The sequence below is a fragment of the Podarcis pityusensis genome, assembly GCF_964106645.2.
Source record: "Podarcis pityusensis genome assembly, chromosome: 1".
In the NCBI taxonomy this organism is placed as follows: Eukaryota; Metazoa; Chordata; class Lepidosauria; order Squamata; family Lacertidae; genus Podarcis; species Podarcis pityusensis.
The window spans coordinates 50,134,269-50,147,340 of record NC_138028.1 but is presented as its reverse complement, the minus strand read 5'-3'; the positions used below and the strand labels follow the sequence as shown (position 1 = coordinate 50,147,340).

Below are 13,072 nucleotides of genomic sequence, written 5' to 3'. Positions count from 1 at the left end.
CAGCTTTTTTGTTTTTATGTTTCTCATGTTATCTCAGACCACTTTACAAAGGACAATGTGGAAGTTGGAGATGAGATCTTAGGGCGTATAGCTGGGTTGTAGTGTGTTTCTGGAAGGAATTGCTTAGAGAAAGTAGGAAGCACCAGGCCTTGGCTCTGAGATTTGAGTTACTGCTATGTATTTGTGCTTAACTTTTTGGTGACCCCTTCACTGTTGCTGCTATGAAAACCTTCATTCTCCAGCAGGTAAAGTGTTGCCCCTCGTCCCAATCCTTTGTTAGTACTTTGTACCTGTATTCTTATTCACAGGGCAAGAGGAAGCAGGATGGCACTTGTATACTTATTTCTTTCATCCTTCTAACTGTAAAAGCTTCAGAAATCAGATGCCCCCCTTTTAGCTTGTTTTTGGTTTGTTTGTTAATACTATGCAGTAGTAATGTTTTATCCCCCTTCCCCCACCAAACTTTTTTTGGTCTTTGTAACACCTCCCCCCCCCCCCCCCCGTTCTCTTCCAGATTCCTTCCTAAAAACCTATTTTCATTTTTTGAGTTGGGGAACAGGGGGATTTAGTGAGCATGATGGTCCCCTTCCTAAAACCAGGTCTTAAGGGTCAGGAACTTTGCAACTCCTCTTCTGTTTGGTCCAGACTTCTTGACTTCAGTTTCTTCTGTCCAATATACTTGCCTTTCAAATGATCATACTAACTCCAAGCTCAGAAATGTGTTAATCATTTTTTTATTCCTTTTGTGATGATATAGCAGGTTTTAGTTGTTTAAATCATTTTTATGGGGATACAGAGGTACCAGAATTATTTGATACCAATAAGTAAAGTAGTTTAGAGTGAGACCTTGCTCTTCATCTAGTTCCTGGTGGCATGGAGTAGTGTCTTTTGGGCATGTACATATGTTAAATATGTGGGATTTTCCTAAGAACCTTCCAGAAATGTTGATGCCCTGTGTTCTAGCTGCTGATACATAGTTTTGTATCAGAGTTATGACTCATTGTAATATTGGTTAGTTTTTTATCGTTTCGTATTGACCTTCTCCTGGATAGCATTTGTTCTCGTGTATGAAAGGGTTTGTTTGAGTTATATTATTTCCCCACATAAGCATTTATACTGAATTCATTTGTTCATAGATTGCCTATTCATTTATTCTGTCTTAGTAGGTGATATCAGGGTTTATATGATAAGATACTTACTCTATCTTACCGCTCTCTCTGCACATAACTCTCTCTTAAACTAGAGTTGAAACTCTGGGGCCACTTAAAGGCTAGAGGATGCACAGAAAAGCGGTGGTGACTTGCTACCATGTACAGTGGTGCCTCGCAAGACGAAATTAATCCGTTCCGCGAGTGTCTTCGTCTAGCGGTTTTTTCGTCTTGCGAAGCAACCCTATTAGCGGATTAGCGCTATTAGCGGTTTAGCGGCTATTAAAGGCTTATCGGCTTAGCGGATTAGCTGCTAAAAGGCTATTAAAGGCTTAGCGGCTTAGAAAAAGGGGGGGGAAAGCGAAAAAAAACTCAAGACTCGCAAGACATTTTCGGCTTGTGAAGCAAGCCCATAGGGAAATTCGTCCTGCGAAGCAACTCAAAAACGGAAAACCCTTTCGTCTAGCGGGTTTTCTGTCTTGCGAGGCATTCATCTTGCGGGGCACCACTGTATGTCAGTTGCTAGGCGGGGAGGCTGAGCAGCCAAAGCAAAGCCCTGCTGTGCCTCTGGTCTCTTTGGGGCTTCCTCTGCCCTCACTGAAGTCCTCTTCAAGCTCTGGGAAGAATCTCCTCATGAGTTACGAGGACTCTCCAGCGCAATCCTGCCATTTCCTGGTTTGAGTCTATTTATTTATTTCCCAGTGCTGCTCGCATATGTGGTCAATCGTGCATAAGTTGAAGGGACGCCTGTAGTTGTTTGATTGGTTATTCAGATCAGAAATTGTTCTAATGCACAAGCTTTTGATGTGGTAAATTTGAATGTGATAAAAGAAGAGCAGTATTTCCTTGGTTGTTACTTCTGCTTCCTTATTGCAGAGGGAATAGAAGTTGGACTTCCTGGCATTTAATTTTTAATATCCATAAGTAAATTTCTGCTAGTTTATATAAGAGTGGAATATGTATCTGCTGTTGCTGATGTACAGGCGAAATCTGAAACTAAGCCTGGCACATTGACAAATGATTGAACAGAAGTATTTAGGCTCTTAAGATGGTGCCTGCCAAATCTTCCTTTGGAACGTTATCTAAAGCAAGAACTAATGGCACCAGCACAGGTATAGGTCAGTGTTTAATGGTAGAAAGAAAAAAGAATGTGTAAAGTTTAGCATTAGTAAAAAAAGATTGTTTAGTTGAGATTCCTACATCGCAGGGGGTGAGACTAGATGACCCTTGGAGTCCCTTCCAGCTCTACAATTCTGTGATTCTGAGTGCTTTTCCCCCCTGCAGCTCATTGCACATTTCCTTTCCTCTTGCCTTTGGGAACATTGTACTATACCCCTCAATTTTTCTTGTCGTTTTTTGAACTCTTTGTTTTGTCTCTTGCCCGTCCGGTTTTAGTTCCTGAAACTAAAGAAGTGGTGAGCCACAAGTACAAGACGCCAATGGTGAGTCATCTGCTATGTCTTCTGGTTATTTCTCAAAGGTTTTCTTATCATGTCCACCTTGTGGCATTTCAGCATTCAGACTGCTCTCCATCTTGCTAATTTTCCAAGTTAGACAACATCACTTCAATGGAAGCTTCTGGGGAAGTATGGTTATGATCAGTTTCAAAATGAAGAGAATAAAAATAAGGACTGAAGGAATGTATAAGCCTACAGGTTTTTGTGTGTATTCTGATGATGGGTTTCAGCTTATTTTTGTGTTGTGTTGAACTTCAGAAAGCAAACTAGGGCTTGTGCAGATTTAAGTTTGCTGATAGAGAAAGCGTAAGAGAGAGACCAGCAAAATTTGATGGTTTACATTTTGTCTGATTACTTCAACTATAAAGTATAAAATAATTGATTTTTTAAAGACCTCAGTCAGCATCTAGAAAATGGGACAACTACTAATTAATGTTTACTTTTACATCCCATTTTCCAGAAACTAGGAGGATTTGCGGTTTGAGCTAATAAAACATGGGAATATTTAATTCTATAATTAACTTAAAAGTCTTGTATTTAAGATGCTACACGTACTGGCTTACGATCACTGAGAACATAACTATATTAATGATTACCACTTGAGATCTTTTGAATTAATCTGAAAACAAATTTTTTAATAATTGTCAGGTGTATATTGAATCAGATACCTTAAGAGTTTTAAAACTGTTTGATTTGACCCTCCAACAACAACAAAAGACTATATCCAAATGAGGTCAACTTTTCCCCGAGAAAACAAAAACAAAAAACTGTGAGATTGTATTAAGCATGAAAGCAAGTGCATATCTACAAAACTACAGCTTCATTGAAAACTTTACCTTTTTTTTTAGTAAAACAATATAGTTGCAAATAAATCATTGGCATCAATAACACCCTACATTGTATAGGATATAAACCCACAAGAATGGTGTGTGGGATCTAATAGACAGTTACAGAAGACTGGCAGAAAAGCCCCCCCCCCCCCCCCCGTTGGGGTACATTTGATGGTACCAGTTAACAGAGGATTAAAAAAATATTTAGACACTGTATAAGTATGTTTGTGTAGATGACAAAGTCTAGTGGTTAACAATATGTTTGGGCTATGACCTAGAATAAGAAATAGACCTTCCACATACCATTTTCACTCTGTGTATAATATTGAACCTGTAGGTGGAATTTTGGTATCATTTCCTTTAAATGTTACCTCCATAGATCTCCTAATACTTTGCTGCAAACTCAAACGAGTTGTTTTTTTATTGCATAAAAGTCTTTTGCGGCCAGCCAGAGTCTGGATGGCACATAAAATGGTTGCACTCTTGTGTAATTAGTACTTTCACTTTGTGAAGTCATCTACTCAGGATGAAGACAGATTTAATACAGAAACATGATGTTTGTCTGGCACCTCAGTTGCAGTGCAAACCCAGCTTCCTCCTAGTTTTGCGGCACCCCTCCCAATATTTTTACTGAGTTTACAGTTAATAGCTATATATGATACAAGTGACCACAAAAGGTATAAGAAGTTCAGGAGGGCAACATACCTACTCAGTTGTGATCTTACAGATTTGTACATGAAAGACTGAAAAAACAAAAGCAATTTTTACCACAAACAAACAAACAACAATAATAATTATGCACTATTTTTGCAGCTGAAGTGATATATGTGCATATCAGTGAATGGAATGCCAACCTTGCCCCTCCATAATGCTTCAAGCAATCTGCTCCCTTCCTGCCTTTATCTTTTGTAAAGCACTGCATGGTTGTTCATTTAAGCACTGATTCATCTCTTGATTTTGCTTTGCCTCCATAGTAACAGTAGGGCAGTCTGACTTCTGAGAATGCACCTCTTTTTGGCAGTAGACAAGGTCTGGCATCCAGTTCTGTCATCTAGGAGGCAGAGCTTCCGCTATTTCCAGACCAACCTTTTCTCAGCAGCATAAGGCAGGATCCCTCAGGAACGCTCGTAAAGGGCTTCCAAATTAGATGTCCTTCCTATCATAGAATTTAATAAGCTCCATGCATAAACAGTTTATGCAGAGCCAGTCTTTATAGAATTCAACCTTGAAGAGCAAAGGTATGTTTTAAATCAGGGCAGTCCAACTTTTCATATCAACTGGGCCACAAGAATACTTTGACACAGAACTCTCAGGCTGCACACTGCCTTATTGCATGGGGCGGGGGGAGCAAGGTCATAATATGATTCTTCCCCCTGGCACAGCCCTCACATTGCCTCCCCAAAGCTGGGAAAGCACAAACTAGGATTTGGGAATGAGGAAGGAGGACTCTAGGACTCTGTCAGAGCCCTCATGCCTCCTTCCCAAAGCCCAGCCTCACCTGGCTTTGGGAAGGCAGCACCGGGGGGGGGGGGCGCTGAAAAATGCATTGTGGGCCACATATGGCCCTTGGGCCACTCACTTGAGTGCTCCATTTTAAATGCAAGTAAGGCCACTGCAGATAGGTTCCACAGCTGGAAAAATTTACACCTGTTATTGCCTTAATTTATTTGAGACTGAAACAGTGGGCATTCTTTAGCCTTATATGAGTGGATGAGATAGATGAATCACCAATTTCAAGGCATTACATCTCATCTATTGGAGCTTTCTATAATTGTTCTCGAAGTAAAGGAACTCTAAGGTATACAATAAATACAGTCCGGAGACCTTTAATTACTCAAACCTTCACTGTTGTCTTTCCTAATGTCTTCTAGGCTCATGAGATCTGCTACTCGGTATTGTGTCTCTTCTCTTATGTGGCTGCAGTTCGTGGGAAAGAAGCAGAAGGCAAAAGCAAGCCACCTCGCCCAGTCTCCAGCTGATCAACACCACCACTGGAAATTCATTGGCCTGTAATACTCCCTTTTCTATGGCTGTTATTGGAGCTCACATAACCATCTCTTATGAAAACTTGTTTGTTTATCTAGGGCCCTGCAAGTCCCCTTTACAAAAGTCAGACTTAACTATTCATTTGTGTGCTGAAGCTGTTCTTCTCCAGCACTTCTTGGCATCCTTTCTAGAACTGAGTGTGGTCTGCTCTGGCCATGCTCTTGGAATTAGCTGTCCCAGACGATTTGCTCACATGAGGTTCGACTCTCTTTATTTTACAGTGATACCATTGTTTGACTTTTTATTTATTTATAGAATCAAGCCTCTGTTTTCATATTTTCTGTTATGTATGCGATGAAAGCAACTCAGTGTTGCCTGACTCACCCGTTGCTGCTGCTGCTGCTAATGTGCTTTACTGTACATTATTTTGTTCCTTGCTCTCCAGACTTAACTTTGTCAGCATGGAATTCCTTTCACACGGCCCTTTTTTGTCTGCAAGCTGCTCCAACCCATTCCACAGAAAGGCATGGTTGTTTGAGAGTGGAAGCAAAACTACACACATGTCTGGTCATTGTGTCTTCAGAGGAATGGGTGGAAATCAAGGCACAGGAAGGATGATGCAGTCCAGTGTGCATGTACTGTACATATTCTTTTAAACAGGAGACTAACATTTTGCTGACATTCCAGTTCAGTTCCGTAGTACATGCTCATAGTGATAGACTTCTTCATGGTAAACGTCTAGAATTAAGTGAAGAAAGGCAACTCTCCACCACCACCATCACCACCAAAATCAACACAGTGCTATTGGTTAAATCATTACATACTCACATAAAGCTTCAGTATTTAGAGCACCCTATAATTCTGTTGTATATTGTTGGAAACACATCAAATCATAAAATGGTTGTGAGGATGCAAATGTTTGTCCATAGCACTGTATATCCTCATTCCAAGTCTCCTTTTAGCCATTGCTTCTGTCAAATTGTACATGTATATTAAAGAATTTTGCAAACACCGTGCTACTGTGCAATGAAGCCTCCCTCCCAGGTAAAGTATCATTTGATTTTTTTATTTCTAAGTAAGCTGGAAAATGAATATTTAATATGCCTTTTATTTTTTCATGGACTGTACTGGACTCTAACGCAAACATGCACCCAGGGTACTTGAAGGAGAGGATCTGCAGTATATAACAAACTGTAGAACATCTGACTGACTTCTCTGACTCATATTGGAGTACCATATGAGTTCACAGGAATTATTGTCAATCTGCCTCCAGAAATCATTGGGATTGTTCCATTCAGCTTGGTCTGTGTGGTGGTTGAATGGACTGTGTATTATGAATGAGTTGCCAGGGAGGGAGGGAAGATGTACATATTCAGCCCCACATCTATTTATAGAAAAGTGTACAGTTGTGTGAATGTGAAAATAAACTACCATTAAACCACCTTGACTCTCGTGGTTTGAACTGCTTTAGTTTTGCTTACTGTTTAAAATTTAGTGATTTAAGTTTCAAATAAAGCCAAAACATGTGACTGAGGGGCCCTATATGTTTATATACTAATAGATCTCATTATCTAGCCAAAAGAGCACTCTCCTTGCACAAGTGAGAAGAATAAGTAGGCTTGAGAGAAATCAGTCATATGAAATGATTTCATTGTTAATTCAATAGCTAACAATATAGGCAAAGCTGGCAAATATTTTATACCTGCGTACATTCCATATGATACTCTCAACATAATTTTGTATAATTTTTAATTTTCTGTAACAGTTTGTATTATGTATTCCATTGGCAGTTTGGGAGCTTCAGAGAGAGAGAGAGAGAGAGAGAACTTCAGATTTGTATTGATTTTTATAGAGTTTTACTGATGCCTCCCCTGCTGGCTTCACCCATGAATTGTAAAGATGGATTCAGGGAATAAAAACCATAGCATACATAAAGAGAGTCTCTGTAGGAAGTTGAGATATTGCTCCTGCTTTGGAGTTAACTTGTCTACATACTTTCAAACATTTTTTTATCTATAACTGTGAAGGTTGCAAGCTTCATTTTTCTTAAAATAAAACTTGAGATAGCTATGAAGCAGAATTTTGTTTCAGATTCCAGTTTTGGTCTATTGTGAATTAAATAGCACAGTACTAGCAGTTTGTTAGTTTGACCTTCTAAAAAAATAATAATACTATTTTCCCTGAAATGTTGCTCTTTTATCTGAAAATTATACAGAATATGTCAATCTAGGTCTTCTGGGATTTTGGAATGGATGTTCTAGTAGCAACTAGGCTGCAAATCCTCCATATTTTGTCTGGATTCTATCCCATTCTCTTCAAAACAGGGTACCCACAAAGGAGGACAGTAGTTAAAACTTATGGCCATTTTCTGAATTGTATTGTTGTGAACCACTGGTTGTGTTTGATCATAGGAAAGGAAAGCTGCTTTCTGGCTTGCTCTTTTTCTTTAGACTGTTACATTTTCTGTCTTTTATTAAGCCTGGGTTAGTTTACTTTCTTGGACACTAGTTGTCTCTGTTTCCCTCCCTACCCTCCTGAAGTACATTATTCTCAGTAAGGTTTGTTGGTTATTTGCTGGCTGAGTATCTTAAGTAAGGGTTATTTTAAGACTTTCTCTATTGTCCGCCTCTTTGCTTGGGCATGCCAATTCAAGCTCAGGGATAACAGATGGAGGCTGCAATAGTTAGCACTTTCAATCTTTCACCACTTCAAGTCATTTTAGGATGTGGTCCTTATGTCACACAATGTATGGTCTTCAGAAATGGGATCCACTTACTCGACTGCTTTGCTGTCCTAAAATAGATGTCTCTGCTTTGAGTGGCACTTCAACTATATCAGTAGGGCTTAAATGCATCTGGGTTTCCTCTAAGAAACATAATATGGAGTCCATGTTGGTGTTGCAAAACAAGTGAGATTATGCCTGCTAGAACTGACTTGTGAGTTTTGGCAACAAAACTCTTCCTCAGGCTGAGTGTTCAAGAAAAGTAAAAGCAAAAAGGATGAATGAGAGATGCTTCTGTGCAACGTACAGCATTAGCCTGGCCCTTCTTGTCTGCAGACTTTTAAAAAAGTCTTATGCTGGTAGAAAGTAGCAGATGGGGGCAGTGTGATATTTTCTGAGAAGGATTAGGATTTTAGCCTTAATCCAATTACAGTCAAACCATCTAACCAGGGTTTCAGTTTACATCAAGGCTGCAGGGATAAAGCAGTAATGGAAGATTGGTTCCATTTCAAAAAAATATACAAACCATAAGGGGGGGGGAGTGTGTTCAGGATGATGTGTGAGAGCTATTTAAAAATAAATACACACATTCTATTATACTTTGCTTCAGAGCCTTTGTGTGACTTGAAACTGTGATGTATTTTGAAAACAGAATCGTGTAAAAGCAATACACTCTTGGTCCCGGAACATTACAGACCTCAGAATTGTGGCATTCAAAACAAAGCCTCTAAATAATATTGTCATTTTCCTTGTTCTCACATTTGAAAAGGAGAGGAGGGCATTACCAGTTTAAAGGCTTGATTCAGGAGATAAAGGGTGCTTCCAGGCTGGGCTTTAATCTGCAAACAGGTCATTGATTACAAATTTTCCCTGGAAAATTCAGATTAAATAGGGAAAATATGGGCTGGCATTTTTTATGCCAACAAAGTCATGTGAATGATGGGGACGGATGGACAAAAAAACACTGCATGCCAGAGGAGCACTGATACCACAATAAACACCCTTTGGTTCCTGTATAGATGATAAATATTGGGTAGAACTGTGCAGCTCCAACTCCTGGGTTAGAGGCAAGTGGACAGCCCTCCTACTAATTGCATGTCTAGACTATTTCACCATAATGTTGACCTTGTCCTGTGTTTTTTGAATTGTTGTCTTATTTGAGTTTATTGTTATGCATTTTGATGACAAGTTGCTGGTTGATGACCACTTTGGGCACATTTAACTGTTGAAAAGTAGTATTTGTTTAGTCTAAATTGAAATATAGGTACAGGGCACTGTTTGGTGGTTCAAAAAGTGTCCAGACCTTAACATAATGAAGTCTGTTAGTATTTTCTTCAGTTTCAGGAGTGGGAAAAAATAATCTACAGCCAAGGTTAAGCCAGACTGGAGCACATCTAGGTTCAGAAATAGATATTTCACCCCATTTCCTGAACATACTCCTACCCTGGGAAGGTTCTGTTACTGAGTATCAGTGGTCAGCAAACTTTTCTGCAGGGGGCCTGTCCGCTGTCCCTCAGACCTTGGGGGGGGCTGGACTATGGGGTTGGTTTTTTTGGGGGGGGGGATGAACGAATTCCCATGCCCCACAAATAACCCAGAGATGCATTTTAAATAAAAGGACACATTCTACTCATGTAAAAACAGGCTGATTCCTGGACCGTTCGTGGGCCGGATTTAGAAGGCGATTGGGCTGGATCCAGCTCCCGGGCCTTAGTTTGCCTACTCATGCTCAATAGCTTGCAAAAGTTGTATTTTAATATTCGTGGGTTGTAATAAAAGGGATTATCTCACTTGTTTGGTGACCATGTTAGTGGCACTAACAACGGCTTGGAGTGGGGAAAAGATTTAGACTGGGGAGGAGAAGAGAGCCCATTCCTTATCCTCCATGTAATATAAACTTTGCATCTTGTTTTTATAAGTGTTCAACAGCCCTGCTTTTTTCTGTTCACAGTTGAGTAGAGCAGCTAAATGTCCCCTCGATAAAAATCTTAGCCCTTTGTGTATATATGAGTGGCTGGGGAAACCCAGCCAGATGGGCAGAGTAAGGTAAAGGTACCCCTGACCATTAGGTCCAGTTGTGGTCGACTCGGGGGTTGCGCGCTCATCTCGCTCTATAGGCAGAGGGAGCCAGTGTTTGTCCGCAGACAGCTTCCGGGTCATGACTAAGCCACTTCATAAATTATTATTATTAAAATTATTATATGGAATTTCAAATACTTTATGGATCCTGGAGATTATCTAACCAATCTATCTACATAATATGAATGAACTGGTATTCTTCAAAGTTTCCCTTCTATCATCCAAAGGACAATGACTGTAAATAAATAGCTATCCAGTTCTACAATTGAAAGGCTTCTGTGTTTGTTAAAAATGTTCCTAAGGCCATATAGAACTTTATCAGTTGTAATTAATACATTTTTTTACAATTGTTTTGGTTTAAGTGATTATGTATTTAAGAAACAGAAGTGCAACATTTGGTTAGGGCAATACAGCAGCTTCTCTGTACAGTTGTTTAAAGAGTGTCCATGTAAGGAAGTTGTTAACCAATGGCTATTTCGCTTGTGCATGTAAAGTGAGCTAAAACTGGTGCAGGAATTGGCTGAGATGCAAAATGATTGCCTTATCACTGTGCTATGGCCACAGCAAAATGGCATGTTAAGTGCCGAGCGGAGAAAAAGCTTTTGAGTTCTGCCAAGAGCGGTTTTCTGTATATCAACATTTTGTAGGCATCACTAACACCAGCCAAAGAGGAGAGGTGAAAAAATAAACCTAGAGGAGTTTCTCACAGGTCCTTTGAGTTATGCAACATGTTTACACCTACAGCTGTGTGGGTACAAAAGAGAACTGGCCAAGGATGAGTTTTCTGTACTTTTCCATTAGGCATCTGCAGGGGCTGTTTAATGCAATAGGCTTTGCCCACCTACCTAGTAACAATGTCTCCATGTTGGTATCACATACACTCCCAATTCCATAGTGCCATGACTTATTTAATGGCATATATAATGCCCATAAAATAGGGGCTGATTCTGTCTGTGTTGCACCAGTGGAGCCTCAGAGGTCCTTCCTTACTCAGGTCCCCATCTCAAAAATGAGACAAGTTGTGACTAGATAGGGTTTTCTTTGTGGTGATGTCCCAGATTTTGGAATTCCCACCCAATACGTAATAATAATAATTTTATTATTTATACCCCGCCCATTAAAATCTTCGCTAAACAAGGCTGTCTTCAGATGTCTTCTGAAAGTCAGATAGTTGTTTATTTCCTTGACATCTGATGGGAGGGCGTTCCACAGGGCGGACGCCACTACTGAGAAGGCCTTCTGCCTCGTTCCCTGTAACCTCACTTCTCGTAGTGAGTAGTTAGTCTTGCCTGGAAAACTTTTTGTTTTCGCAGGCATTTTAGATTTGTTGGTTTAATGCTAACTTTTACTGTTTGTGCTGCGGCTGTGCTGTTCAATTGGTTTTTATTATGTTTTCAAATTCTATTTTAAATTGCTCTGAGAATCCTTGGCATTGAAGAGCTGAGTAACAAATCAAAGGGGGGAGGCGGGAATCATAAGTTAGATGCTAAAGTAATAAGTAGATTTGCATTCCTTTCCATAACTTTTTGTACAGTTAAAAATGTAACAACACTGAAGAAAAACTGTTTCCTTCATAATCACCAAAAAGATACCCTGGGGAGGCGGCGTCTTGCAATATAAATTTTATATGAATGTAATCAATCAAGACCATTCGTACAACTTATATGAAGGGTTATTGACCTAAATTAGAATAATGTATAATATGAGCACAAAGGTGAATGTTTTATCAGCACAAGATTTCTGCTTGCTCAATGGAATGTTCTCCTCCTCCATATACTCCCCCCAGTCTGTTTTGGTTGGGTTCCCCAAACCCTCTGGAGCAGAGGAGGAGGAGGACAGGAAGTCCTATTGTACAAGTGGAAATTCTTGCTCTGATTGAACAGCATTCTACTAATGAGGCCTGTGTTGGATTGTAACCTTAAACATTTTGTTGCAATGTTATGATTTACTCTGGTAGAAACTAATGAGGTATAGCAGGATACACACCTCTATCCCCAAAAGCTCTTGTTTTAATGTTTGTCATTCTAAATCTATTTCTCATTGTTCTAGAATGAGGAAAATAAGCTACTGCAACAGTGCAGATTTTTCCTGTGCCTTTAGCGCAAGGGAGGGATCAACTCAATCCTTTGTTGCACAGAGTTGCTCTTTACTTCTGACTGCCGCTTTCTTGTTTTGCGTTTTGTATATTGAAACCAATTTTTTTTTATCAAAACATTGACAGCTAGTGAAAAGAACTCTAGAATATAAGCTTGAGTGAAGCAGGAGACTTTCAGAAAGAAACCACTGTGGATTTTATTTGTTTCACTGTATTAAACTATAATGCTTAACTTAAATGAATAACAATAGGTAATGATACAATTATGTTTGGCATATTATGCTACCAAAGAAAAAATTAACCTGCATAACACAACCAGAAACTCTCAAAAAGGGATTGTGAGTGGAAATCAAGGGTACTGATTATTTAAGTCTTTTAATTCAGACATTAAGTGTGGTGCTTTTGAGGATGCTGATGCTTCTACTACCACAGGTATTCAGTTGTTGCTGAATAAGTGACTATCCTGGAGGAGGCTCCTTGCAAAGTGCTGCCTTATCCACAAGAGTGTCTCTCTAAACTCAAAGCTGTGTGCACAAAGTGTGTGTGCTAGGGCTCCTCCATTTGGGATTAGTGGAGAAGGATGTTCTGTTGCATTCCATGTGCACATGTGATGGTCTACAACAGGCTGTTGAGAATTTTTTAACTAAGCAGAATTAAGAATTTTGTATTGCAAGGTTTGCCTGGTTTGCTTGGCAACAATATATTCTCTTTTCCCCATTGCACACTTGATAAATGAGACACTGAAAGACGAGTAG

General features: G+C 39.6%; 1 protein-coding gene across 38 annotated transcripts in view; it reads left to right on the top strand.

The window, feature by feature from the left end:
• The window catches only part of MADD (MAP kinase activating death domain), an 80,082-nt gene extending 73,220 nt beyond the window's left edge, over nucleotides 1–6,862 (top strand). For all 38 annotated transcript variants that reach the window (XM_081020382.1, XM_081020381.1, XM_081020380.1 and 35 more), the window contains 2 exons: nucleotides 2,544–2,590; nucleotides 5,307–6,862. In XM_081020382.1, the coding sequence (XP_080876508.1) occupies nucleotides 2,544–2,590; nucleotides 5,307–5,414 (155 nt within the window). In that variant the 3' untranslated portion in view covers nucleotides 5,415–6,862. The remainder of the gene's footprint in view (nucleotides 1–2,543; nucleotides 2,591–5,306) is intronic.
• The last annotated feature ends 6,210 nt before the right edge of the window (nucleotides 6,863–13,072 follow it).